General features: G+C 51.4%; 2 protein-coding genes across 5 annotated transcripts; one reads left to right on the plus strand and one right to left on the minus strand.

The window, feature by feature from the left end:
* The first annotated feature begins 35 nt into the window (after positions 1–35).
* Positions 36–22,098, plus strand: ITFG2 (integrin alpha FG-GAP repeat containing 2). Of its 4 annotated transcripts, none has more exons than XM_058282587.2 (13): positions 53–245; positions 11,594–11,689; positions 12,141–12,182; positions 12,357–12,528; positions 13,325–13,464; positions 13,920–14,065; positions 14,395–14,495; positions 14,664–14,717; positions 14,812–14,903; positions 15,674–15,791; positions 17,123–17,296; positions 17,374–17,530; positions 21,966–22,098. In XM_058282587.2, the coding sequence occupies exons 1-12, from the start codon at positions 150–152 to the stop codon at positions 17,493–17,495; spliced, it is 1,353 nt and encodes a 450-aa protein (XP_058138570.1). In that variant the 5' UTR covers positions 53–149; the 3' UTR covers positions 17,496–17,530; positions 21,966–22,098. The 4 variants fall into 4 exon arrangements, with proteins under 4 accessions (XP_071066221.1, XP_071066223.1, XP_058138570.1 ...); XM_071210121.1 differs by lacking the exon at positions 21,966–22,098 and adding an exon at positions 21,931–21,949; XM_071210120.1 differs by lacking the exon at positions 21,966–22,098 and having other exon boundaries at positions 36–245; positions 17,374–20,251.
* NRIP2 (nuclear receptor interacting protein 2) lies at positions 19,507–27,533 on the minus strand. Its single transcript, XM_058282588.2, has 6 exons — positions 26,850–27,533; positions 23,439–23,579; positions 21,961–22,043; positions 21,527–21,639; positions 21,226–21,278; positions 19,507–20,916 (listed from the first exon to the last, which is right to left on the minus strand). The coding sequence occupies exons 1-6, from the start codon at positions 27,039–27,041 to the stop codon at positions 20,824–20,826; spliced, it is 675 nt and encodes a 224-aa protein (XP_058138571.1). The 5' UTR covers positions 27,042–27,533; the 3' UTR covers positions 19,507–20,823.
* Between the last annotated feature and the right edge of the window lie 209 nt (positions 27,534–27,742).

The raw sequence follows: 27,742 nt of genomic DNA on the forward strand, positions 1-27,742 counted from the left end.
TGGGATACGCGAAGCCACGAGGGCAGCGATTGGAGGAGCCGGCGGTGAGGTCACTTCCCGCTTCCGGTGGCCTGCCACTCCTGCGGCCGGAGGGCAGGGCCCAGGGACATTTCGTAGGGCTCCGCGATCGCTCGGGCCTTGGAAGTGCAATGAGATCGGTTAACTACGTGCAGCGCGTGGCCCTGGAGTTTAGCGGGAGCCTCTTCCCGCACGCCATCTGCCTCGGAGACGTCGATAACGACACCGTAAGTGCGTGCGCACCGGAGGGGACGCAGCCTGGGTCTGCGCAGCGGCAGGCGTGGCCAGCTAGTGGCCGAGGCTGCGGGCGGCGTGCCACGTGAGCAGGGAGCATGCGCGCCGGGTCCGCGTGGTGGCTAAAGGGAAAGCTTTATTGGGAGCTGAGGTTCCCGGACAGCTTCGACGAATTAGTTGGTCTGACACCCTGGGAATATTTTTAAGGGGCTGGAGAGCGGTCCCTCTGCCTGAGGCAGTAACCAGCTTATAGGAGGAGCCTAGTAAATTCTGGCGGCCAAATTTCCTGGACCACCGCTTTCGTACTTGAACCTCCTGTGGCCTCACCTTTCAAAGAAACCGCTTTACCTTTCAAAGCCTCATATCTTTCTTTCAGCCGTAAATTGGAAATGGTAATACAGCTCTGACCCTCCAGTTAGTCAATCACCCGGTGCCTTATATAAGCTTAAAATGCTCCTCTGCCGACACCCGGCACAGCACGCTAGAAAATATGTGGGGTTACTTATTTGCTTCGCCTCCCAACTAGACTCTAAACTCCTCAGCTTGGGCAGCAGCACTCCAGTATTAATAATGTCGGGTTTCGGCAGTGCCTGCGCCATAGCATGCTCAGGTGTTTGGCGAGGTTAAAGCGCTACACCTTTGTTAGCATGCAAAACGAGCTATAGCAACGTTAAAGCGCTCCAACTTTGTTGGCGTGCAGAACGAGCTCCAGCTACCTTTCCTTCCCTCGGTAGTATTTGCTTTACTCACTGTTTAAATGAGTTGATAAAGCAGGGCAATGCCTAGCACGCAGTTAACAGTAAGCGTTAGCTCCAATGTTGTCATTTGTATTTGATTATTTTCTACAACTGTTACCGGATTTTATTTAGGTTATTGGCTGTGCTGCAGAAATGAATTTCAAGAGCACTCCGAGTGAGTTAGGCCAGTAATTTATTCAGGCAGGAAGAGATAAGAAATGGAGAAAATAACAGATCAGGGGTCCCAGTTAGAGAGGAAGGGGTTGAAAGGTGATAAAGCGGACTGATTTACAGACTACAGTTTCCCATTACAGATTACAAATGACTAGATTTACTTGCATGGCCACGTGGCAGAGGAAAAATGGTGAGAGCAGTGCACAGAGGGCAGGAGTGGGTCCAGAGACAGGAGAGAGGGAGCGAGGGTGCTCATTCAGGCCCTGAACCTAGCGTTTTGAACTGTTAATTATTCCTCCCCTTTGCTAATGGCAGGGGAGGGGTTCCAGCTGTTTGCTCTTTTGATGGATCCCCCCACATATCAATCCCCCAGTGAGGACCCAATGATAAAGTCCTTGGGGAGTATCGGGGGCTATTCTTGGCTTCTATAAGGAGTCTTTGCTCTGAATAGCAGAATCGTGGGGGTGGGGATCTTCCAGCAGCCATCTTGGGGTTATTGATGTCCACGTGGATTCTGCCAGGTTCCAAATCTGTCTTGATTCCCTGTCTTACTAGCCTGCTTCATTCCCCTCTCAGAGAGTTTACACCTTTAATCTTAAAGGGGTGCTGGTTAGGGTAGTAGGCCTGACCCGACAAGGTGTAAAACTCTCTTGCTCTTTTATCTCATTTGGAAGAAGATGGATCTGGCATCCTGTGTGAAGTTGGATGAAGTCCCCATATGGCTAACAAGATGTTGATTCTGGATGAAATAAACTTAATTAGAATTTTGAGAATATATGGTCCCACTAAGAGGACACTGAATCACAGAAGTAGAAAAGGCCAGCTGCCTGCAAAGGCTGCATTTTCCCAAAGTTGGTGGGAAACAGTATTCTTTCTTAAGTTATTTTATGCTATTGGTTAACTCTGGAGAGAGATTGCAATAGACAGTGGGGTTAGGTATAAATTGCCAATCCCAATTCCTGTGGTAGAGGAGAGGAATGAGAAGAGGCATTATCTTTTTAGTTAAGCAATAGATGAAAACAGACACGGTTTCTTAAGGGGATGTTTGGTTTACCCTCCCCTTAGCAATAGGCATTTGGGCTAGAGTTAGAAGGAACAGCTGACTGACACAGACACTAATTAGCTCTTTCTCTTGAAGAGGTGTTTCAGGCTGTCCAATGATTGTCGTTCATAATCCCATCAGGTGCTTCTGGTGAGCTGGCACTTTCGTGGGTAGCTGGCTTCACTCAGGATTAGTGCACTGAGCTGGAAATTCTTTAACTGCTGTGGGAGTGATCACAACTAGAGTAAAGTTCCTTACATTTTAGTGAGGCTTGTTTTCTTGCCAAGTTGTCAGCAGAACCTGATTTTCAGGTCCTGGGTAAGGAAAGATTGCCCATGGACCATCTCAAAGGGGCTAAGCTGCAGTGGGTCTTAGCTGCCTCGTTTGCAGTTTCCCTTCTGGTGGGAAAACACTTAGATCTGGTAAGTCGGCGTATGGATCTGCCAGTCCTCCCCAGGGTATGAGTGGGACAGGTTCTGGAATAAGGGCAGGAGGGAGACCTGGGCTAAGCATGTTCATTAACTACTTAGAAAATGAAGTTTACCAGGACTTTTAACATGTTCAGTGTTTTTCTGCATATGATCTAGAATAGAAAAGATGTCACCATAATCATCAGGTATATATCTAGAATAGGATATAGGTGCAGTACTTACAATTGTTAATATACTACCCAATGCATAAGATTCTTTTTGAGCTGCAATTAATAGATTTAAGTTTCAGGTTTGTAATACCTTACATGTTATCCCTCTATGGGAGCAAGCTATCATGCCAATTGTGTTTAAGTTCTACTCATAGTACTCTGGTGATCATTGCTCCACTTAGTATGTTCTTCACAGAAGCTAGGAAAGTAGTTTCCAGTTATTCCACCGGCCTAGTGCATAGCACCCTTCAGCTCTATGAGACAGTGTCAGTCTGGAGGTGATATCCATTGTACATTTGGCTGTTTTGACCCATCATTGACTGCTGCAGGAGTTTGCAACTGCAACGTAGTCTCCATCAACTTCAGGAGCACAACCAGAGATGTAGTAGATACTTTTATTGTTGTAGGGGTCATTGACCAACCTGGCCAATAATTCAAATGGAGAGGTAACCTGCAGTGTATTGAAGGCCTGGTTTGAATAAACAAGAGAGTTTGACAATGCTGAACTTTATCTCTTGATTTTTATACACCTTTTAAATACTTCCAGTGCAATGTGTAACATATCAAATGACTTTTTAGTACTTTGCTTTTTACTTCTGCACTTTTACCATGAAGACATTAGCAGGTATTTTACTTTTGCAATAGAGGAAAAACTATTTTTTTCCATTTTTAAAATGAAAACTGAAGATTCCCAGTGGAATCTTTCCATTACCACCACCAGAGTATGCAGATTGAGGTGACTTCCAGAAAAGTTTCACTGCTGTGAAGTTACTTTTTGAAAACTTCATGAGGTTTCTCTGCTTTTCTAGCAGTTGAATTAATTCCATTTGTGATTTTATACATTAAATCCAGTAGCAAGACAGTACTGACATCTAAAAACTCATTTTTAGGTTACCTTTCACCATTATCCAATTTTTAACAGGTAAACCCAGTTGAACAAAAGTTAAGCACAGATTAAAACAGAAGAGAGAATTTTATACTTTTAGCATTTCTGGGAACTCTTTGATCTTAATTGATGGCACATGAGCTTTCTTAGCTTGCTCACTATACCCTTTATAGGCACAACTGAGTTTAAACTAATGGAAGTTTGAGGTTTATTTCTTCATTTCTTTAAGGAAACACGACATAAAGTTTCTGGGCTTCAGATTTATCTTTTCTCTGTTTTTACACTAGTTTAATTGGAATTCAGGGTCCTATACAGAGGCTGCTCTTGGCTATACTGTGGCCATGTAGACCAGCAGTAGGCAGAGTTTCCTGATTCCTAAGAAACTCCTATAGGTAGTTTGCTGGTATGCTAGAGACTGCACCCATTATTCTAGGAAGAATGAAGAAGCACCTTTTTAGTCGACCCTCTGGCATCCCAGAGTCCTAGTCTGACTAAAACATTCACCACTCCACATAATTTGGAGCTGAAGCTCTGTCCCAGCTTCCTGAGAATTTCAATTTTCAGAACCTGCCTGGCCCACAAGCATCCTTGTGGGCGACATAGGTCCTGGGTGATATCTGATTCCGAATATCAGATCAATGCACCCAAGCCGAATTGGTGGGAGACTGAGCCCAAAATAAAAGCGCCTGAGCTGTCTGTCTCAGGGGATACTTGGCTGCTCTCTGAACGGATGGGCCCAAGGAATGGGGGCAATTCAGTGTTTACTGCTCTGGTTCTCAGCACCCCTACATTCCAGGGTCCCAGACTGACTGCTCTCTAAATTGAAGCGCCCAAGCCTTCAAAAGTCTTGGGGGACATTCAGAGATACTTCTCTGGTTCCTGCTACCCCAGGAATCAGAGACCCTGCCACCAGGCATTTCCGGGGCCGTCCTGGACTTGGAAGATAGATCAGATAGATTAGATGCCCTCCGAGCTGAATACTGCTCCCTCTTTGGAGGAGAGGCAGAAAGCTTCTTCCTCCTATCCTTCCAAAAGTCTTAGGCGCAGTCCTAGTTCTGTGATTTTACTGTCTGATAGTTTCCCAGTTAAATCAGCCATGGAAAGGCAATTAAGTGATTAATGATCAATTGCTCTAGCTAACAGACCTTGGGGCCCTGAAGCAATAGCTTCCTTGCTAGACAAAGACACTTTCCATTTTCACAGTTTTTAAGATATTCCAAAGCATTCTAACACAAAGCTGTAAAGAGAAATTCAGCAGCAAGAAGTGGGAAAGTTAAACTTGGGTAAAAGTTAATTGTGCAAGGGTATCCTGGCCTGTGACACCCTTGGGGAAGGGAACTCCCACGGCATCCATCTTGACTCTGCCCACCTCATCCCCAGGTAGCTGGGTGTGGTCAGATAGGAAGGCACTTGCAAAGGCGTGAACCTGGGAAGCCCTTGGCTCCCTGGCTCTTCATCACTGCCCTGCACCCTCTAGGGGAGAGGCCAGGAGAAAGCAAAGGCCACCTGCCCCGAGGACAGAGCCTCTGGCTGCTAAAAGGGCTTGAAAGAGTGGCACAGTGAGTTCCTGTCCTGTGCCCCAGCCCTCCTGACTGCAGTCAGATCTAGCAAGCCTGGGCGGGCGGCGAGATGCAGAGAATTCCCATACCCCAGCCCCTTTCCTCCCGGGATTATGTCCTGTGGGGGCTCATAGGCAAACCCGTTTAAAATGGAGAACAAAAGGAAGGCATTAAACAGGCCGTAGGCTGTAGGTTCACTCACCATTAAACTCCTAGCTGGCTCACCAAATACATTACTGGATTTTGTTTAGGTTCTTGACTATGCTGCAGAAATGAATTTCAAGAGCACGCCGGGTGAGTTAGACCAGTAGTTTATTCAGGCAGGGAGGGACAAGAAATGGGAGAAAATAACATCATGAGCCCCAGGTAGAAAGGAAGGGGTTGAAAAGTGATAAAGTGGACTGCTTTACAGACTGCAATTTCCAATTATACATTATAAATGCCCAGGTTTACTTGCTGGCCACATGGCAGGGGGAAAATGGTGAGAGTAGTGTGCGGAGGGCAGGAGAGCGAGAGTGCTCATACGAGAGTGCTCATACAGGCCCGGCACCTGGCTTTTTGAACTGTTAATTATTCCACCCCTTTGCTAATGGCAGGGGAGGGGTTCCAGCTGTTTGCTGTTTTGATGGATCACCCCACCCATCAATCCCCCAGCAAGGACCCAGTGATAAAATCCTTGGGGAATATCTGGGACTTCTCCTGGCTTCCAGAGGAAGTCTTTGTTCTGAATGGCAGAATCTTGGAGGTGGGGGTCTTCCAGCAGCCATCTTGGGGGTTACTGATGTCCACATGGACGCTACCAGTTTCCAGATCCGTCTTTTGAGTCCCTAGCTTGCTAGCTTGCTTCACAGCTATTTGTTGAACTGCCTGTATTGCTGCAAGGACTGCTACATTCTGGGAATTCAAGAATGAATAAGACAACCCCCACCATCAGGAAGCTCATAATTTATTTGGGTCATAGTCACAGGAATAACAAAATAAACCAAGGTGTTTTGATTAAAACCTGTAAAACATGTAAAGGGTACTGGGGTGGAGCATCAAAAGGGTATAGTGTCGGAAGCTCTTTTTTCCAGACTTGATCTTTTCAATCGTCATCACTGCCTTTTTTCATATTTTGAATGCAAAGCACCTTAATCCCCTCTGACATATGAGGTCTATTTGGCTCTACCCACTTTAAGGAGGAAATAATTCTCCTCATAAATCTATATTATGTTTTTTGGGGGGATTTCACATTTCTGTATGCCAAACAGTACAATTTTATGAGGAAATTGAGGGAAGCCTGTTACACTTTTAAGTAGCAAATTACCAAAGTGACTATTTATTTTTTAAGATTTGTTTTTTATTTCTCTCCTCTCCGCCCCCCCCCCGCAATTGTCTTCTCTCTGTGTCCATTCCCTGCGTGTTCTTCTGTGACCACTTCTATCCTTATCAGCGGCACCAGGAATCTGTGTTTCTTTTTGTTGCGTCATCTTGTGTCAGCTCTCTGTGTGTGCAGCACCATTCCTGGGCAGGCTGCACTTTCTTTCGCGCTGGGCGGCTCTCCTTACCGGGCGCTCTCCTTACTGGGCGCTCTCCTTGAGCGCTGGGCTCCCCTACGCAGGGGACACCCCTATGTGGCACGGCACTCCTTGTGCGCATCAGCACTGCGCATGGGCCAGCTCCACACTTGTCAAAGAGGCCCGGGGTTTGAACCGTGAACCTCCCATGTGGTAGGCAGATAGTCTATCCATTGGGCCAAGTCTGCTTCCCGGAAGTGCCTTTAGATGTGCATTCTTTTCCACTTTATCTGATGCCTTGTTTATAAAAGAAAGGAATACATAATACCTTTTTTTTCACCAACTCTTTGGAAATTGTGCTTCTCTAAGTGAGTTGCACTATTCCACACTCAGTTCTGCAATATTAGGCATATTGTACTACCTTTTTTCCCCCACCTGAGTTATAACCTCCATTAAGGTCCATAAGGGCAAGAATTTTTCGTCTCTTTATTTTTTTCACGGCACTATGCCCCACACATTTACAGAACATAGAAGCTTACTGTGGGGCTTAGTGCGGGGGCCTTCCTGTTGGGCCTACTAGCTTTTATTTATCAAAACCCTTAGCTGAAAGTTCCTTGAAATAGATTTATCTCCTGCTGAGTCAGAGGGAGGAGGCAGGAATAGAACACTTTAGGACTGCCAGCTGAACTCTGGCTGCTTTGCAGAGAGAAACTCCTAAGGAGTGGTTGAAGTAGAGCACAAAATGAGTTTGCATCCTTTCTCCTTGAGCATTTTGAGCCAATGATGTACTCTCCAGGTGGGGTTTAGTGTCAGTGAATGACCTACAGGGGCCAGAGCCAGGATCAGCAGCAGAGAAGTGGAACTGCTGGGGAAAGCATGCGAGCTGCTAGAAAGCAGATGGTTTGCCCTGGACACGTCCTCTTCCAGGCCACCTTCTGTGGCCACACTCCCAGCTGGCTGAGTAATAGCCACCTGCTCACAGAGCTTACCACCCTGTTTTATGTTAAACTGTGAGATCCTTTTTGGAGGCTTTTATCGTTGTATCCCCAACTGGTTGGCCAGCCTTTCATTCTGATTTTTCTTGTTTCTTAAAAAAAATCTTTTTTGTTATTTGTTCACAGAATAAACATTGACTAAGGGAAAGAAAAGAAAAGAAAGAAAGAAAAACAGCATTTACTAAGGGCCCACTATGTGTTATGCATTTATAGAATGAGCATATTAAAAATAAGAGTGGATTGTAAGAAACATGCTAAGTTCCCCAGTTTTGGAGGTGTCTAACCAAGAAGGCTGAAAACCAGCTGATAATAGCACTCAACATATGCCAATTGTTGTTCTAAGTGCTTCCCTCTATTAACTGAGTTCTCACAACAACCTTATAAGGTACTCTTACAAGAGTATCTTATAGATACTCTTACTACCCTTGGTTTAGAGATGAAAAATTTAGGCATAGAGAGCTAGATTCAAATCCTGCACACTGAACCCTTCCATTGTACACCCTCTCTCTTCTATGGGTCCATAGAAGTCCAGGGCACTGAAAATGGAAACATCAGGTATAGGGAGTTTGAGGTTTTGTGGGGTTTTTAAAATTTTATTTTAAACTTTTTATTTTGAAATACTTTCAAACTTACAGGACAGTTACAAAAATAGTACGAACTCCACACAGAGAATGCCAACATATCCACCCCGCCCCCAGTATCCAGATCTACCAATTTTAACATTTTGCATATTTCCTGTATCATTCTGTTTATCCATCAGTCTGTCTGTGTGCTCATCTCTGTATCACTCCGTTTTCTGAGTACTTGAATATAGGTTGTATACATCATGCTTCTTGAACACTCAACACTGCTATATACACTTCCTAAGAACAAGGATATTCACTTATGTGTCCACCTTAAATGCAGTTCTCAAATTCAAGAAATTTAACATTACTATCAACCCAGTAGTACATTCTAATTTTTTCATATGTCCCAATGTCCTTTTGACATTGTTAGATCTCATCCAGGATCATATATTGCCTTTAATTGTCATTGTCTCTTTAATTGTTCTTTCCATTTTTTTAAATTGTGGGAATACACACACACACATGATGTAAACTTTCCTGTCTCAACCACTCACAAGCATATCATTCGATGGGATTTATCGTATTCACTATGTTGCAATACCCTCACTACCTCCCATTACTAAAACTCTCCTAGCTCCCCAAACAGAAACCCTGCACTCATTTTGCATTAAGCCCCCATGCCCTCTGCTCCTTGTCCCTGGCATAGCCATACTCTTAATTTTTGTCTCCATGAGCTTGCATACTCTCCAACATCCAACCCTTTCCCAGGCCTTGCAGATTGACCGAAGCCAGTGCTGTCCTTCAGGGCTATCAATACATTACGTTTAGGGAATAGCTCAAGGCCAAAGCGAAGGGGCCTCCCTGAGCCTTTCAGTTCATGCATCTTATCTTGGCATGCACATGTGGCCCTGGGAATTCCCCGGTTGGTTGACAGAGTTCTGAATGTCCCTTCTTCCCCAGGAAACAGTTTCCTTACCATCCCAGGCACTGCCCTGTATATCCTCAGCCGGCAATCCCTTGCCCAAGGCAGCCACTGACTGCTGTCCCACAGTTCTCTGTAGGAGAGCTCGGTGAGCCGCCTCCTACATGCAGGGCAGGTTCTGGGGCAGCACAGCACGTCCCTCCCGCCAGCTGGGCCCAACATACAAGCTCCCCATACGTGCACAAGGGCTACTCTGCTCCCTCCGGAACTGGGACCAGGGATCTGCACTGAGAGCAAGGGGGGGGGGGTCCAGCCCCAGTACCATGAGGTCCTGCCTGCTTTAAGTGGCCTTTTTCCTCACCCGGTGCTTGTCCTGTTACTGCAGTAATTTAGCTGTTTTCTGAAGCTTTGAGAAAGATGTTCCTGCCAGTTCTTACTGGTTTTTCAAAGCAAGGGAGGGATGGAACCTTGAAGTATCTCACTCCACCATCTGTCGGGATAGAGAGAGGTGGGAGTTGATGTTTGATGTAAATAAACCAGTTTTATGCCTCTGCGATCTAATCATCCCACCCAGAACTCTCATAACTGTAAAATAAATAAATCTAAGATTCAAATAAAGTCAATCATTATTTTTTTTTTTTTAAATATTTATTTATTTATTTAATTTCCCCCCCTCCCCTGGTTGTCTGTTCTTGGTGTCTATTTGTTGCGTCTTGTTTCTTTGTCTGTTTTTGTTTCTTTGTCCGCTTCTGTTGTCGTCAGCGGCACAGGAAGTGTGGGCGGCGCCATTCCTGGGCAGGCTGCTCTTTCTTTTCACGCTGGGCGGCTCTCCTCACGGGCGCACTCCTTGCGCGTGGGGGCTCCCCCACGCGGGGGACACCCTTGCGTGGCACGGCACTCCTTGCGCGCATCAGCACTGCGCATGGCCAGCTCCACACAGGTCAAGGAGGCCCGGGGTTTGAACCGCGGACCTCCCATATGGTAGACGGACGCCCTAACCACTGGGCCAAAGTCCGTTTCCCAAAAGTCAATCATTATTAGTAACTCCCAGCTTGCTCCTAACTTTTCCTTGCTGTTGATTGATTATCTCTATTGCCTTTAGAATTAAATCTTTGCAGAGTCTAATATTAGTCCATCCTACTTGGGAGACAGAAAGAGCGTGTCGAATGTACCCCTAAGGGGAAAACAGGAAGCTGCTCCTGGAAATAGGGTTTGAAGCCATCTTGTTTTATTGTTATTAGCCGCTGGAGAGGCAGTAGCCTTTGGGAAGCCACTGGGAAATGGAGCGCCCAGATGCAGAAGAGTGGAGAAGCCGCTGGGTGCTGGGCGCCTGCCTCCCCAGAGCTTCAACACCACTTGAGGGCACCAGAAGCCCAGAGCCCCCACATGCCCTGTCCCCGCCGCACCCTCAGCCCCTGCAGATCCGCTTACACGCTTCAAGATCAAAAGGTTTGCTAGAGGAAGGAGGGCGCAAGAGCTGACGTTGTCTTTTTCTTTGGCCTCTGATTAAAAACAAGGTCTAATGTTAGATTCTCTACCAGTTCTGTGTCTTAGGCTATTGTCAAAGCATGTCCAGTTTGTAATGGACAGACTAGAAAAGCCGAAGGCAGGCACATGGAGCATGGAGTGGCTCGGGTGCCGGAGTTTTCTGGGATGGGTCATAGATTGTGTATGGTACCCATTCTCTTCCTCTCCTGCCCCTGACAGACACAAACACACAAATGGAAACAAAGAAGCTTTAGGAAACTAGGTTGCATCAGTCCCAATGATTTGGTTTTTTTTTAAGATTTTTATTTCTCTCCCTTTCCTGCCCCCCACCCCCCGCCAGTTGACTGTTCTCTGTGTCCATTTGCTGTTTGTTCTTCTGTGACTGCTTCTATCCTTAGCAGCAGCACCGGGAATCTGTGTCTCTTTTTGTTGCATCATCTTGCTGCATCAACTCTCCATGTGTGCGGCGCCATTCCTGGGCAGGCTGCACTTTCTTTCGCGCTGGGCGGCTCTCCTTACGGGTTGCACTCCTTGCGCGTGGGGCTCTCCTACGCGGGGACACCCCTGCATGGCAGGGCACTTCTTGCGCGCATCAGCACTACACATGGGTCAGCTCCACACGGGTCAAGGAGGCCCGGGATTTGAAGCGCGGACCGCCCATTTGGTAGATGGACTCCCTAACCACTGGGCCAAGTCCGCTTCCCCCAGTGGGTTTTTATAACACTGAGGAAGATAGAAGTTGGGGTCTCGTGATTTCCCAGCTGGGCCGAGTAGGGGAGCGCTGGCGGCAATTCCTCAGGACCCCGACCTGACATCCCTTCTCTCTCCATTTAAAGTTAAACGAGCTGGTGGTGGGAGACACCAGTGGGAAGCTGTCCGTGTACAAGAACGATGGCAGCCGGCCGTGGCTCACCTGCTCCTGCCAGGGAATGGTCAGTATTCAGTTCCTGGGTCTTGAGTGGAGGAGGAGCCTCTCCCCGCTGCTCCCCTCACCCCCACAAGGCTGGGTTGGGTTTTTGTTTTTATGTTGTGGGCTGTCTCCCCTGGTACCTTAGGAAAACTGCCTAAGGTGGTCTGATCTTACAAAGTATAGTAGAGAGCGGGGCGATCATTTGAGTAAGTCTAGAAATAGCATGGTCTGACAATATTAGAAACAGGGTTATTTACTTGGGTCTTGTTTTCTTTAAGCCCAGCTTGTCTTGTTGTCTGGTTAAACCAAACCTGTAGCTCAGAAACTTGACTCATGCAGACCCTCAGGACCACTCGTGTGGGACCTATTTTTAGCAGATGGGGTATTTAGGCTGTCCCCTCCTCGCCACGCCCGGATCAGGGAACACTGGTCTCAGTGTGTGCCTCCCCCAGCCTGCCTTTCTTCCCTTGCAGCTGACCTGCGTCGGGGTTGGAGATGTGTGCAATAAAGGGAAGGTAAGGACTCCAGGGGCCCTGGGACTTTGCTAGAACTCCGAGGCCTTATCTGACCCCTTCTCAGGGCAGAACTCTATGAAGAGTTGAAGGCTTCAGCTCCAACCTCTGTGGTCTGCCAGGGTGGGACCCAGACTTCCCTGCCCCCCACCGCTCCTGTCCCTCTGCGGCCCTCAGAACCTGGTGGTGGCGGTGAGCGCCGAAGGCTGGTTTCACTTGTTTGACCTGACGCCAGCCAAGGTCCTAGATGCGTCGGGGCACCACGAGGCACTCGCGGGAGAGGAGCAGCGTCCGGTCTTCAAGCAGCACATCCCTGCCAACACCAAGGTCATGCTCATCGGCGACATCGGTGGGCATGGCTCCTCCGCAGGTGGTCGGGGGGCGGGCAGGAGGCATAGGTAATAGGTGCCAGGGGCTGGGGGTTGGCGGTCTCGTCTGTGACGTACTTCATGTAGAGTCACCGAGCTCCTATTACAAGCCAGGCCTTGTTCTGGGCCCTGAGAGGACAACAGCGAATAAAACAGGCGAAAATCATTGCCCTGTGGGAGCTTACAAGGAAGAGGCAGAACATGTGCCAGCAAATCTGGAAGAAAATTAAGTCGTATGCTGGCTGGTCATTGGTGTTACAAAGAAAAAGAAAGTGTGGAACGGGGCTGAGAGAGCCGAGGTGGAGGTCGGGGAGCAATTTCAAGTGCAGCTGCCAGGGAGGTCCTTGCTGAGAAGGTCAAAGATTGAAGGAGGTAAGGGAGCCAGCTGTCCAGGTGCAGGGCTGAGGTTTCGTATTTTTTTTTAGGAGGTACTGGGCATTGAACCCGGGATCTTGTACATGGGAAACGGGCTCTCAACCACTGGGCTACACCCGCTCCCCATGATGCCTTGGCCAGAAGCTATCCTGAAAGTGGTGATAGGTAGCTGGGGTGCATCTGAGAGAAGTGGTACTGGAAGCACAAGGACCTGGGCAGGGTGTTCTTAGCACCAGGAAGGGAAGGGGAGCAAGTACTAGACTCGGACTGCACGAGGTGGTGGCTCGGCAGCTCAGCCACCCAGCTCCCCTGGAGAAGTGCCGGCAGTGGCGACGTCAGCCGGGACTCGGGCCGATGGATGCAGATTTGGCTGCTAACCCGTTTTGTTCTCCGTACCCCCAGATGGAGACGGGTCCTGCGAGCTGGTGGTGGGCTACACGGACCGCGTGGTGCGGGCTTTCCGGTGGGAGGATCTGGGCGAGGGTGCCGAGCATCTGACGGGGAAGCTGGTGTTGCTCAAGAAGTGGATGCTGGAGGGTCAGGTGCGAGGCCGAGCGGGGGGTGGGAGGCAGGCCTCCTGGAGGAGGCGCGGGAGAGCAGTCGTGGGGCGGGGGCGAGCTCAGGGCGGGAAAGGGAGGAGAGAGAACCTGGACGAGAGCCATCCAAGGAAAACACCTTCGAATCAGGGTATAAGGTGACATTGCTAGTAATAATAACAATAATAACTAATAAGTAATGAGGTGAGGGAACACTGGGCTCCGAATTAGGAGTGTGAAGGTGTGATAGGGTGTGGTTTACACCCCCAGTTGGAGCACACACAGCGGACAGCAGGTGGCTGAGATGGGGGCGGTACAGGGTGGGCGCCCTAGGAATTCTAGAATGCTTCCACCTGCTACCCTCAGTGCCTGAGGGCCGGTTGCCAGGACCCCTGCCCCGTCTCGCTCCCCTGTTCTCCACAGGGTCCCACGTGCTTCTCTCTCTCCGTCCCCCGGTGCAGGTGGACAGTCTCTCGGTGACGCCAGGGCCCCTGGGTGTCCCTGAACTGATGGTATCCCAGCCAGGCTGTGCTTACGCAATTCTACTGTGTACCTGGAACAAGGACGCCGAGTCCCCCCCCGCCTCCGAGGGGGTCACAGAGGGCAGGTAAGGGGGCAGGCTGCAGGTGGGGTGGGCGCTCCTGGGTGGCAGCCAGCAGTGAGATGGGCCTGCGGTGGACAGAGCTTCATCCAGGTGCTCGTCCAAGCCTCTGTGGCCCATTGAGGAAGATTATTTTGGGGCCCAGAAGGTTCTGGACTTCAGCATTATAGCCGCTGGAAGGTTCTAAGGACCTGGCGGCTCAGTCCCTCTTTTCTCCATACTCACGTGGGTCAGATGAGAACCGCGATGCGCTTCCAAGCTGAATCGAATCCTGGAAGCAGTCAGGGGCCTCAGAGCTCCTGGAGAACTCAGCTCACAGTCTTGCCTGCCCCCAGGGAGACCCCGGCCGCCCCCCGAGATGTGGTGCTGCACCAGACGTCCGGGCGCATCCACAACAAGAACGTCTCCACACACCTCATAGGCAGCATCAAACAAGGTGAAGCCGGGGCCGGAGGCTGCCGAGGGTCGGGGGTCACGTCAGGGGAGAGGAGACCCCGGCCTCTCCCTCACCCCAGGCCTATCCTCCCCTCCCTGCTGCCGGCTGCCCCTCGATCTCACCCTGCCCCATCCTGCTCCCTCCTCCTGGCCCTCTGGCCCCCCACAGGTCACGGCCCTGAGAGCGCGGGTGCTGGCCTCTTCGCCCTCTGCACCCTGGACGGTGAGTGCCGGGCCAGCCCCTGGGGCCGCGCTGGGGTGGGGCGGGAGGTTCCATGCCCATGGGGTCTGCTCCATGTCCCCCGTCCCCCCCGCAGGCACGCTGAAGCTCATGGAGGAAGCAGACAAGCTGCTGTGGTCAGTGCAGGTGGATCACCAGCTCTTCGCGCTCGAGAAGCTAGATGTCACGGTGAGCGGGCGGCCTGGCGTGGAAGCGCTGTCCGGCCTTCTCCACGCCGAGGGCTGCTGCTGCTGTCAGGCCATTTTCACATTGCCGTTAGTGCTCAGCCTTTACCTTAAGCCACTTGAAACGGGTCAGAATCCATCCGAAGTGAGTTTGTTTCCCCTTCCTCCGCATTTCTTAACTCTGTTCTCTGCTCCGCTGCTGGGAAAGGTATCATTTCAATACCTTCCACCAGAAGTAATAGCCCTGAAAGCAGAGGAGCCTCTAGGACGGTCTGGAAATGAATCATTAGTCCCCACTCCAGGGGCATATCTTCTGGTTTTTTCCTTTCCATATGTCAGTCTCTCTTTAGGAGAGCTCTGGCCCCAAACTGGCAGCTGGGGGCTCCCCTTGCCACTGCCGTCATGCTTGCTTGATGGTGTAGGAGAAGAGGCGTGAGCTTTGCAGTCAGGTCAAGCTGCCCCAGTTTTTAGTCCTGATGCTGCTGCTTCCCAGCTGAGTGCCCTGGGTTAGGTACCTGGTTTCTAGAAGCTAAAGCTCCTTCCGTGGTAAGTTGGGAATGACATTGCCTGCTTCTCAAGGTCGTTGCGGTCGCTTTGGCAGGTGGCATTTGGCACACAGGAGAAGTTCAGTAGAGGGTTGTTGTTTTTCCCTGCTTGCCTTTTGCCTCTCAGAGTCAGGTCCACAGCCCTTGTGTTTCATCTGGCCCCCGACATTAGCTTCCTCTCTGAAACGCTCCTCGTCACAGCTGCACCCTTGTCTCTGGCCTTTTTCAGGGCAACGGACGGGAGGAGGTAGTTGCGTGTGCCTGGGATGGACAGACATATATTATTGATTACAACCGCACCGTTGTCCGCTTCCAGGTGGATGAAAATATCCGTGCCTTCTGTGCAGGTGGGACGCTCTGCCCCACAGCCCCTGGCTAACCGGACCCTTGTTGACCTCTCATTTCCACTCTCAGAATTACCCCTAATTTAAATTTTCATAAATAAATTTGCTCTTTAGCTCTTTGCTCTTTCCTTAGAAGGTAACAGGTAGGTACAAAATCACCATCTTTACAGTTTTAAATAAGAAATAAGAGAGAGTCAGAGCTCCATCTCTGAATATTTTAAAGAATGAGTTGGGTTCTCATCTAAGTCTGGGATATTTGAAGACCTCTGAAAGTTCTTTTCTTTCCAGTCTGAGTAAGCCAGAACTCCATAAAGAAAGTTCTTCCCAAACATTCTCATTAGTCCCAAATTGATGACCCTGGAAAATAGTATTAACTTTTTTGGGAGGCTAGTGAACATCTTTGGTTAGTAAAATGTTAACACACAGATAACAGTCCACTGTAGTACATACTCCAGTGACCTGAAAAAGTTAATATCCTTTTTGTTGTTGTTGTTCTTTTCTCTTTTGGGGGGGCAGAAGGGGGTAATTTTTTTTTTTTTTTTTTAATTTATCCTTCCCCCACCCCCAGTTGATTCTCTTGTCTGTCTGCTCGTTGTTTGCTCGCCTTCTCCAGGAGGCATGGGGAACCAAACCTGGGACCTCCCATGTGGGAGGCAAGTGCACAATGGCCTAAGCCACATGCACTCCCTGCGGGCCACAGCATGTGCTGGCTTGTGGCATCTGTTCGTTTAGTCGTCTGCTTGTTGCGGCAGGTGCGGCGTCTCCTTGTCTTCTTTAGGAGGCTCTGGGACCTGAACCTGGTACCTCCCATGTGGTAGGCGGGTGCCTAACTGGTTGAGCCACACCTACTTCCCTTAATCTTCTTTTGATGAAGGGATTGACGTCTATGAGAAGCCAGTTGTACAAAGATTATTATTTTTTCTTTTTTTATAATTTTTTTGTCTTTATTCATTTTTTTAATATTACATTAAAAAAATATGAGGTCCCCATATACCTCCCATCCCCCTAAAGATTATTCTTATACTGCCTTAGTTTCGGATCACGTTTTGCAAATCTCTTCCCCCGCTTATTCCAGGGTTATCGCTAAGATGGGAAATCAACAGCTACCACCTTCACAGGCACCCTTCTGCCTGGTGTTTGTTGCTGTGGTTCTCCATCGCTGGATAACCAGATGCATACCAGGCTGTTCCACCTATTTTACTGAGTTCCCCACAGAGACAAAACAGAAAGAGGCCCTTTTGTTCTGGGCTCGGCCCCTGTGGGAGGGCAGGAACCGCTGACTCTGCCGCTGACCTGCGACGTGCTGACCTCCGGCCCTCTCCCACCGCCCCCAGGCCTGTACGCCTGCAAGGAGGGCCGCAACAGCCCCTGCCTCGTGTACGTCACTTTCAACCAGAAGATCTACGTGTACTGGGAGGTGCAGCTGGAGCGCATGGAGTCGACCAACCTGCTGAAGCTGCTAGAGGCAGAGCCCGAGTACCGGAGCCTGCTGCTGGAGCTGGGCGTGGGTGAGTCCCTGCAGAGTCCCGGGGCCTGGCGGCCAAGAGCCCCACAGCCTCTCACCAGGCCCCCTTTGCACCCTCAGATCCTGACGACCTCCCTGCGGCCCGTGCCCTGCTCCACCAAATGCTCTACCATCCCGACCAGCCACAGCCATGTGCTCCCTCAAGCCTCCCGGACCCCATCTCTCTGGACTTGCCCACTTAGCTGCCCAGAGATGCTCGTGAACGCCCCTCCCCCAGGTATCCGTGGTGTTGGCAAGACAGGGACTACGCGTTACAGGGCAGCGGGGCTTGACTTTGGGTGTGGAAGGATGGTGGCTTCCCTAGGGTGACTGTGAACCGTTTAGGCCTTTGGGTGAAAGACGAGTTCACCCTCTGCCCGTCTCCCTATGCGCTGCAGCAATTACATCAGTGGAGCCAAAGGAGCCCAGCCTTGTTCCATATTGTCTGGGCCTGTCCCCAGTTCCCATGCCCCAGTCTCCCAACGCTCCCAACTCTCGTCTGGAAAACAGAGACTTGTGTTAGGTGGCTGTGCAACTTTTTGCATGGCCCCAACACCGATAAGGAGACCAGGTTTCAGGGCTATAGGAGCAGTGGTGGTGAGGGCTGTACCCCGTCCCAAGCACATCTTCCAGGACACAACTCCAAGGCATTGGCATTAGAGCAGTTCAAGAATGGCAAACTGTTTCTAGGGCCATGTTTGCTTTGCTTTGCCTAGCTTTAGTTTCAAGGCATCTTTTAGGACATTTTATAGTCTGCCCCTAGCAACCCTGAGATTATTTTCTTCAGTTTATTGAAAGAAACTGAGCCAGCGTTGTTTCGTTGTTGTTGTTTTTTAACTTTGCCCTATTTTCCAAGTATGAGGAGTTCCCCCAGTATCGCCTCCACCCACTTACCCCAAAAACACCTTATTGTCAATAAGACAACAGACATTTAAAATCCGGTGCAGGGAGTGGATGTGGCTCAAGTGACTGAACTCCTGCCTACCACATGGAAGGTCCCTGGTTCAGTTCCCAGTGCCTCCTAAAGAAGACAGCAAGCGCACAGTGGGCAGGCATGGCAAGCCGATGCAGCAAGACGATGCAACGAGACACAAGAAGGAAAATAAAACATAATGAGAGGGAGGCAGACTTGGTCCAATGGATAGGGTGTCCACCTACCACGTGGGAGGTCCGTGGTTCAAACCCCGGGCCTCCTTGACTCATGTGGAGCTGGCCCATGCACAGTGCTGATGCGTGCAAGGAGTGCCATGCCATGCAGGGGTGTCCCCGCGTAGGGGAGCCCCACGCGCAAGGAGTGTGCCCCGTAAGGAGAGCCACCCAGCACGAAAGAAAGTGCAGCCTGCCCATGAATGGCACCGCACACACAGAGAGCTGACACAAGATGAACCAACAAAAAGAAACACAGATTCCCAGTGCCACTGCTAAGGATAGAAGCAGTCACAGAAGAAAACACACAGCAAATGGAGCGGGGGGGGGGGTGTGTGGAAGGGGAGAAAAATTTTTTAAAAATCTTAAAAAACATAATGAGAGACACAACAAAGCAGGGAGCAGAGGTTCCTGTCCCTCCTAAAGAACATAGTGCGCTGACGCAACAAGATGATGCAACAGGAGACGTGGGGAGGAAAAACGTAACAAGAGATCAATAAAACAGGGAGGTGGCTGGGGCAATTAGGCACCTCCCTCCCACATTGGAGCTCCTGGGTTCAGCTCCTGGTACCTCCAAAAAGAACGAGGAAGAGGAACAGACGAAGTGCAAACAACAAGAGGTGGGGAGAAATTAATAAATCTTAATAAAAAAAAATTCTGGTGCTAGTGTATGATCCAAGCCACAGTGAGAATTCTAACTTGAGCCATTTGTGGTCCTTTTGCTCTTGCTTCTCTGCATGCTAAATTAGTGTTTTTCAAATCATAGGTTGCATTCCTTTGGTGAGTCATGGCCAGCATTTTTTAAAATAAGTAGAATAGAAAATATCGGAGTATACCGCTCACAGTATGGATACGTATTGCTTTGTCCTAATGGCATGTGTGTCCGTTTATCCTGAGCGCAATGTAAAATATATTTCCTGGTCAAAAGAGCTTGAGAGCTGTTGTTCTAAGTCATACTGACCCATTCGGATGGGTCCACCTGGGGCAGGGCCCACCTTTCACATTTCCCTGAAAATGGGGGGAGTGATCATTCAGCTGCAGGGAATAAGACCAGAGAGGACACATCAGCCTAGAGAAACACGTGTTTATTCAATGGAGAAGCTGCTGCACTGAGGGCCTGCATTTGCCTGGGCTCTGCAGCTACAGAAGCAGCAGGGAGCCAGGGAAAGGAACTGGGGGGCCAGGAAAGCAGAGGTCATGGAGCAAGGCAGAGGGGAAGAGGAAATCCTTGAGGATTTGGAGACCAGGAAAATATTTCACATGTGAAAAGCGGGCCCCTGTCCCTTCCTTTTGAGGGCAGGTGCCATGGGACAGCTCTTGGTTCTTCTCTAATCTCCCCCATGCTTAAGATTTTGATTCCAGCCTGAGTCCCTGACCTGGGGTTCAGATTAGTCACATCACTGTCCTCCACCCTTAATCCATGATTTGAGAGACTGGAGTCTCCCAGAAAGATAACGCAGGTACCTTGGGATTTGGATCCTTCTCTACACAGTGAAGCCGAGAGAGCCTGATGAGGTGGATAGCTCTCGAAATAAGAACTCTGGCAAGGTTATGTCTGAGTACTGACAACCCCCCTCTCCTTTCCAGCTTGTGGGGGCTGTTCTCTAAAGGGCTCTTACACACACCCAAAGTTCAAGGGCCCAGTGGCTGCACTAAAGCAAACGGAAAAGGATAAATATCTGGGGTAAACATTAGCGGCATAGCCACGGTTTCACGCACAGTAACCAGATAATAGCTGGCTTCAAAAACCCCGGCGGACATAGCTAATAAAAGTGTCCAGCCTCGTGAGCTGGATGTTTCCTTGACCAGCTCACCTCCGTTGTTGTATTGGAATTACTCTGTTTCTCATTTCTTCCACCACTCAGCTGTGAGCAGATAGATATGCACAGTCACAGAAACAGGCACCAGGGGACCAGGATGGGGCAGGGGGCAGTCTAGCTGTGGGAGACAATGAGCCCAGAAGGTGAGGCAGGAGACCTGAGAGGAAGAACAGCCCAGGAGTGTCCAGGGTGGGGTTGGGGTGCGCCAGGGGGACGGGCTCACCTGGAGCCTGTGACTCCGGCAGTCCCTACCACAACAAGGGCCAAGCCTGGCACCCCGCTCCGAACATGTCCCTCTCTGCAATCCTGCTTTGGCTTTGCTCTTCCTGAGGGCAATGAGAGAGGACGGAAGCCAGAAGCCTGGCGCCATGGCCCTCTCAGTGAAAACTCCTGGGGGAACAGGACCCTTGCTGTCGAAGCAGAGAGGCGTGAGGCCAGATGGAGGAAACGGCACAGCGGGGTCGGGGTGGTGGTGAGAGGCCAGACACGGTAGTCCCCAGAGAGCTGGCTCTAGCCGTTCCCCTAAGACAGGGTACTTCCCCCTGGGGACTGACAGGGCCAGCGGTCACTGGCCAGGCTCTTGGTACAATGGCAGGAAAGGCAGCTCCGGGAACGGGGCTTTCGGCCGCAGCACGCCTCGTTCCAGGTCGATGCAGCACTGGGGGGAGGAGAGGGAGGCTGGTGTGAGTTACCTCAGCAGGCCCACTCCCCTTGGCCCCCGTCCCACCTCCCACAGCGTCTGCCTGCCCTTTGTTCTTCCCCTGCTCCCCATTCACCTGGACCGAGTTCTCTTGGTTTTTCACTGGTGGGCAAAGAAGTAACCTCTAAGGAAGCAAGGGTGAAAGAGGGGCCCCCGGGTCCATCTCAGAACCTGCTCTGCGCTGCCACACCTGTGCCTCCTGCCTCTTTCTCCCAGAACTCTGGGTCAGGCCCCAAGCTCAGGCACAAGGGCTGGCACCCCCCTTACCTTGAGAGAAAGCAGAGTCTGCAGCCCGAGGCAAAATTCAGGACTCTCCACATCTGCAGGAATCGTTCGAAAACAAGAGGCTGGAGCCTACCCCTGGCCATTGCTCTCTCAGCGCTCACCCCTTCTCCGCCCACCCCATGTCCTGGTCTGAGAATACTGGCTCAGCGATGGGGGGTAACCTGAGTCCCCGTGGGCACATCTGTCTAATGCTGACAGGCTGGAAGGCCTGGTCTCTGCCTTGCCCCAACCCAGGAGAGAAAGGGAGGTGGGAAGCGGGGATGCCGACGTGGGGAGGACTTACCCACCACCCTCGCCGAGCACGCCACCGTCTCCTGCCCTAGCTGCAGCTCCAGCTGCTCCACCTGGGGCCGAGGTGCCAGATCCCCACTTGCTTTTAGGACCCTCTTGCCTAACCTGTGGTTGGGAAGCAAGGGTTATGGCCACCACAGGCCCCCCCACCACCCCATTCATCAGCTAATGCCCTGCTCCACCACACTCTGGGTTCTCACCCAATCCCTGGCTCTCCATGGGCTCTTAATCCTGTCTGCCAGAGCCTCCCATCTTTTTTTTTTTTTAATAGCAGCTTTATTGAGATATAATCCATGTACTTTAGAATTCACAATGTACAATTTGGTGGTTTTCGGGATATTCCTAGAGTTGTACAGCCATCAATTACCTAATTTCAGAACATTTTCACCCCAAAAGGAAACTCCTTCCTCTTGGACCATGTCTTACCCTAGGCGGCTGAGGCATCCCGTGGAGATTTGATTGTACTGCGTGCCTGTGTCCACGGCCACTTGAAGCAGCTGGTCCTGGCACTGAGAAAGAGGGATCGTGGTGGGCTCAGTGAGACCCCAGGAGAATGGATTGGAGTTGAACCCTTCACCTTGCCCAGCTCTTTGACAAGTTCCTTTTAGAAATGAAATGAGTGGATGGCATAAACTGAGTCTCTCAAAGTGATTTTTACGGAACTCATACTGTTGGGGCAAAACTAACTTTCAGAAGAAGGAATCAAAAAAGGAAGTGGAACAACACTTGGTAAGTCCTTAAGTTTGGGGAAAATTTAGCCAGGGAAGCAACTGATAGAGTGTCTGTCTACCAAATGGAGGGTCCAGGGTTAAATCCTCAGGGCCTCCTGACCCGTGTGGTAAGCTGGGCCACGTGCAGTGCTGTGCCATGCAGGGGCGCCCCCGCATAGGGGTGCCCCATGGGCAAGGAGTACAACCCGCAAGGAGAGCTGCCCCACATGAAAAAAAGCACAGCCCATCCAGGAGTGGAAGGGGAGAGAAATAAATCAATATTAAATCTTTTTTTTTAAAATTAAGCCAAAAATGGAAGTCTGTCTGTTTAGAGGAATTCTGGGGAGGCCGAGAGCTAGAGGACTCCATTAGGAATGGAGGAGGGACGAGAAGAAGGGGATAGGGAATTCAGATGTGGGTAACCCAGAAATTTACCACCTGAAACGAAGACAAGTTCATCTTTTGGTCATTTATACAGACATCTTAGTAAACACTTGGATACACAAACATGCCGTGAACATTCTTCATGCCGTGAACAATTTATTGAACATCTACTTTGCAGAAGATATGTTGATGGAAAGCACATCATGAAATGCAGCTACTATTTGGTGGAAAGTTTTAAGGTCTATGAAAGAGTTGTTAGTAAAGTGCTATAGAGGTTGAGAGGGAGGTAAGGCCATTTCCTACTGGGGAAGTCAGAAAAGGTTTCAAGCATGAGGCAACATCTTCCATGATTGAAGAGCTGGAAGAGAGCTCTCAGGCAAAAGAAACATGCACAAAGACAATGTCAGGAAAACAGTGGGTATTCATTGGGATGGTTCCCTTGTGGTTGGGTGGTTAAATGGCACCCATGATGATGAGTCCATCATGGAAACCCATGAGCTTTTTCCAAAGGGCATGCCTTAGCCTTACATGCACACGCCACTCATGTAAACAGAATACACCGAAGACATCTTTCATGTTCACATTGAAACATGCCTTGGTAGAGGGAAGGGGATGCGTCATGCTGGTGATGGGGAGAGGTGCACAGGGGGAAGAGGAGTTGAGGCAGACAGCAAAGAGGACCCCACCTTTAGGTCCAGGTTAGAGGGAGAGGTCCCTTTCTCCCCTCCCTTGTCACCCAGACAAGACAGGAGCTCAGGTGAAGAGAGTCCATCCCGGGCAAAGTTGTTAATGAAACTCGGTGCTTCTCACCTTGCAGTTGACAAGAAGAGCTGGAATCTCTGTCCTGCTGGTGTCCCTGCTGCCCTCCTGGCCGTAAGCCAGGGGAGGCTCCCCTTGAAGCCGACCCTGGTTTCCCTCCATCAGGCGCCTTTGGATCACGCTGTGCGGCTGCTGGCTCCATCATGTAACAATGCGGGTAGACTGGTCCAAACCCAAGTGACCAGGCTACTCGATTCCCCCATCTTAGTTACTCCAGGATGCTCTCCAACCCCACTCCTGAGTCACTGGTAAGAAAGGGGTAAGAGCTTGCGGACACAAAGAGGGGAGGAGCTTACCAAAGGAACCCAGCAATTGGATCCTTAAAGCCAGAGAAACCCCCATGTAAAACCATGCTGTCTTCCTGGGACCCCAGTAGATCACCAAGCAATGAACAAACAGGAAGAGGAGATCAGGCTGTTCTCCGTTAAACTGACCTAGCGGCTAAAGGGGCAGTTCAGGAACTAGTGTTATGGTTGGGGGAAATCTTATCTCCAATCAACAGTACATTTTTAAACTAAGAGTTCTTCCCCTCGCTCCCCCCACCTCATGCTTCAGTGGCCTACAGATCCCAGGGTTGATGGCATAATGAAAAGAAGTCATCGCCTTCAAAATTAGGATCCTGAAAGTCATCCTTGACCTGCCCTCTCCCACCACCACCCCCACTCTGTCCATCACTTCCTAAAGCCTGCCAGTCTTGCCTCCTGGATTTACAGAGCCCACCCCTCGCTTCTCTGACTGCCTTGAGTCAAGCCTCAGCACAGCTCTCCCGTGCCACCGCAGCTGCTGTTTCTACGTGGTCTCCCTGCCCTCCTTGTGCTAGCGCCTGTCAAATACGCCTGCTCGTAGCCTCCAGAATGAATTGCTCAAAACCCTTACTCTTCAAGGTATGGCCCCCAGGTCAGCTGCTCTGACATCACTTGGAAGGCTGATAGAACTGCAGAATCTCAGGCCCCACCGACTGAATGAATCAGAACTTCCATTTTAACAAGATGCCCAGGTGATTCGTGAGCACACCAAAGTTTAAGATGCCCCAAAGGAAAAAACTAACCATGTTATCCCCCCGTTTAAAATCCATCAAAAGCCCCCACTGCTTACATGATAGAGCCCAAGCTTTGTAAAGTATCCACCAAGCCCGGAAAAGCCAGCCACCACCTGAATCTTCGGCCCCACCCTGCCCCGTGCTGCACGGCTGCCCTAGCGGCACTGCTTGTGCTCTAGGCTCAGCCAGGCGCCTCTGCTCCTGCCCCTCTTCCAGAAACTCCTCTTTCCTACTCTTCTCTAGGACAATCTGGATAACTGGCACAAGTTTTATCCAGGAACTATTTATTCGTGGGACAGGTTTTGTATCTTCAATCTGGGATTCTCCGTGCATCCTATAAGGAATATAAGATTTACCTCTTCCAGGAAACTCAAACCTCGCCAGATTCCTCCCTCCCCCCCCCCCCCAAAACACACCAGGCTGCATAAGTGCTCCTTCTCCCCCTAGGTCACGCTTCTCACAGATGTTATTTGTCTGCCTCACACTTGTCGCTCTATCCCAGGGCCTAGCTCAGCACACAGTAGGTGCTGAATGAATGTTTACTGGAAAATGAATGTTCCCCTCCAGCCTTTGCCCACGCTCCTTCCCTGCCGTCTCTCCTTGGGAGTCTGGGATTGTTTTTATCCTCTTGGCTCAATGAGGCCCCTGAGGCTGCTCCCTGCCAGTGGGGTTGCCAGCCAGAGACCAGCTCTCAGAAAAGGGCAGCCAGCTCTGGGACTGGCCGGAAAGAGCAGCTGTCCAGTTCCCATCTCTCCTCCCACCTTTCCCACGGTGGATGCAGATGGTGGCCTCCTCCCTCCCCTGCGCAGTTTGCTCCGGAGCTATCCCAGGAAGAGAAGCGAATGGGATCCGGCCAGGGAGAGAGGCGAATGGGATCCGGCCAACCTGTCTTGTTCCCAAAGCCACAGGAGGGAACTGCAAGGGATCAAGCTGGGAAGCCCTGAGGCAGAGGGAAGCGGTGAAGGGCCAGGACTTTCTCAGCGGAAGGCTGACCGGTCTCCAACTCTGTTCTGCTCTGGGGCGGCAGTGTTAATAGGGCTTCTTCTCCAGGGCCAAAGAAGAAGGTGAAAGATGGACCCCAAGGAGTCCCAGCCAGTGGGAGCCCCGGAACCTGCTTCCCTGCTCCATCCCGGCTTCTCAGCTGTGCTTGCTGTTTGCAAGGGGAACATGCCCCCAGAAGTGGGATGGGGTTAGGGGATTGCCTGGACTCTGGGCTGGGCTCCCGGAGGTGGAACATTTGCCTGGGAGGAGTATGGACAGGTATGGCAAGACTGGGAAAGGCAACAACCTGCAGGTTCCCAGGAATAAGCGGCAGCCTCTCCGACTGTGGGCTCTCCCAGTCCCTCCTGGGCCTCTGCCTAGGAGATGGGGAGGGAACTTCGTGCTCTCTTCTACAGGTCGGAGGCCAGAGCTGATTCCATATTCTCTGCACCCTACAAAGCTTACCTAAAGCTAAAGAGAATAGTAGCTGGAGAAAAAGCTATAATTCATCCACGCAGGGTGCTTTCTAAGTGCTTCAATGCCTTAGCTCATGTTACACTCAAAATCCACCTGATGAGGTAGATACTATTAATTTATCCTCACTTAACAGATGAAGTAATGAGGCATAGGGACATAAAGTAACTTGCCCAGTTTAGTAAGGGGCAGAGCCAGGACTGGAACCCAAGTGATGTGGCTCCAAAGCCGATGCTCTTAAACCACTACCTTCCAGACGGGAGTGACTGCAAATGCAGTTGTCCCCTCACCCACTCAGTTCCCCCAGTGCTACCCCCAGCCCCGTTCCCTCTGGAGGTCAAAGCTGCTGCAGGGAGTTGAAAGGAAAGGACGCTGGGAAGGGGCATTCCCCCTGGAGGAAGAGGGCGGGCGGCAAGGAGACTGCGTGGCCAGGTGGCCAGGAAAGAGCCAGAGGAAGCCCTGATGCCCCGGCAAGGACGCAGGCCTTCGATGCTGGGAGTCCGTGGGGGGAAAGGCACAAGAAGGGACAGGCCAGGTCGAGGGATGCGTGGCTTGGGGAGAGGAGGGGACCCACACCACTGAGCTGGCCGGCCCTTAGGCCCACCCAGCCTTCAGCGAGGGCCCCTGAGATCCCCACGTGCCTCTAAGCCTCTACTTCAGCACCCCCGAGCTGTTGGGGGGAAGGTAGGGGAAACTGAGAGATGAGAATAGGGTCTCTCTCAGCCACCAAGCCTTGGGAGCCTCCCAAGGAGGAGCCTGGGGGTGGCCCAAGTGAAGCCCCTCAAGCTGGTGGGACTCTCCCCCCCCCTCTCCTCAGCAAGGGGCCGGGGCCTGCTCTTTATGGGCCTTCCACCCAGCTCCTCAGGGACTTTCCGGGCGGGAGGCGGGGTGGGGAGGGGGCGGCTCACCAGGTCCTTGGAGGTGCCGAGCCTCTTGAGGCTGTCCAGGGGCAGCAGGTCAGCGGAGTCCTTGTGCAGGAACTGGGTGGCCTGCTTGAGCCGGCGCTGCTGGCGCAGGTGGGCTCGGTCCCGGAGCTCTGCGTCCTGTCCCCTCTTCCTGGTGTCTCCCTCATCCCTCCTGCCCTCCTGCCCGGAGCTCATGGCCCCTCCGGGGACGAGGAGGTGGGGAGGGGGGGTGGGCTTCTGGGTGGTCCCCGCGCCGCCCTGCCTGCCCCCGTGTGTCCTTGCAGCTGCCCGACCGGTCGGTTCCCCGGTCCGCAGCTCCTGCCAACAGGAGGGTCTCCGCGGGAGCAAAAGAGGAAACAAACAACTAGTGGGCAGGAGCAGCCGCGTCAGCCACCACAATTTCCCCGAGCTTGCAGGCGAGGGGGAGAGGCTCGGGCTGGAAAAACCCCGCACCAGCAGGCCGGGGCGGGATGCGGGGCTGCAGCTGGCAGGCGCCGCAGGGCCTCCGACGCTGGGGTCCCGCCGGGGGAGCGGCGCAAGGAGGGGGGGGGCGGTAGTGCGTGTGTAACGGTGTTGTCAACTGACCGAGTGTGCGTGCCAGTTGTTTGAAAGGCAGCGTCTGTGTCGGTGTGGGGGCGTCAGCCTGCGTGCTTGGTGTGCGCGTGGGTTGCAGGCGCGTGAATGCCTGTCGTTCGCGTCTGCCTCCGCTCTGGGTCCCGCCTGGGCTGCCCAGCTCTTTCCTCCAAGGGGGGCTTCCCGCCTCCCAAGGGGTGGGGTGCAGACCAATTACAGGCCTTCAGCATCAAAGCGCCCTCCTCCTCTCCTCCACCCCCCCCCCCCCCCCAGTAGGAAAGGCTTGACCTGTCCGTGTCTCCCCGCCAGCCTGGCAGGTGTCA

This window comes from Dasypus novemcinctus, chromosome 20 (assembly GCF_030445035.2).
Source record: "Dasypus novemcinctus isolate mDasNov1 chromosome 20, mDasNov1.1.hap2, whole genome shotgun sequence".
In the NCBI taxonomy this organism is placed as follows: domain Eukaryota; kingdom Metazoa; phylum Chordata; class Mammalia; order Cingulata; family Dasypodidae; genus Dasypus; species Dasypus novemcinctus.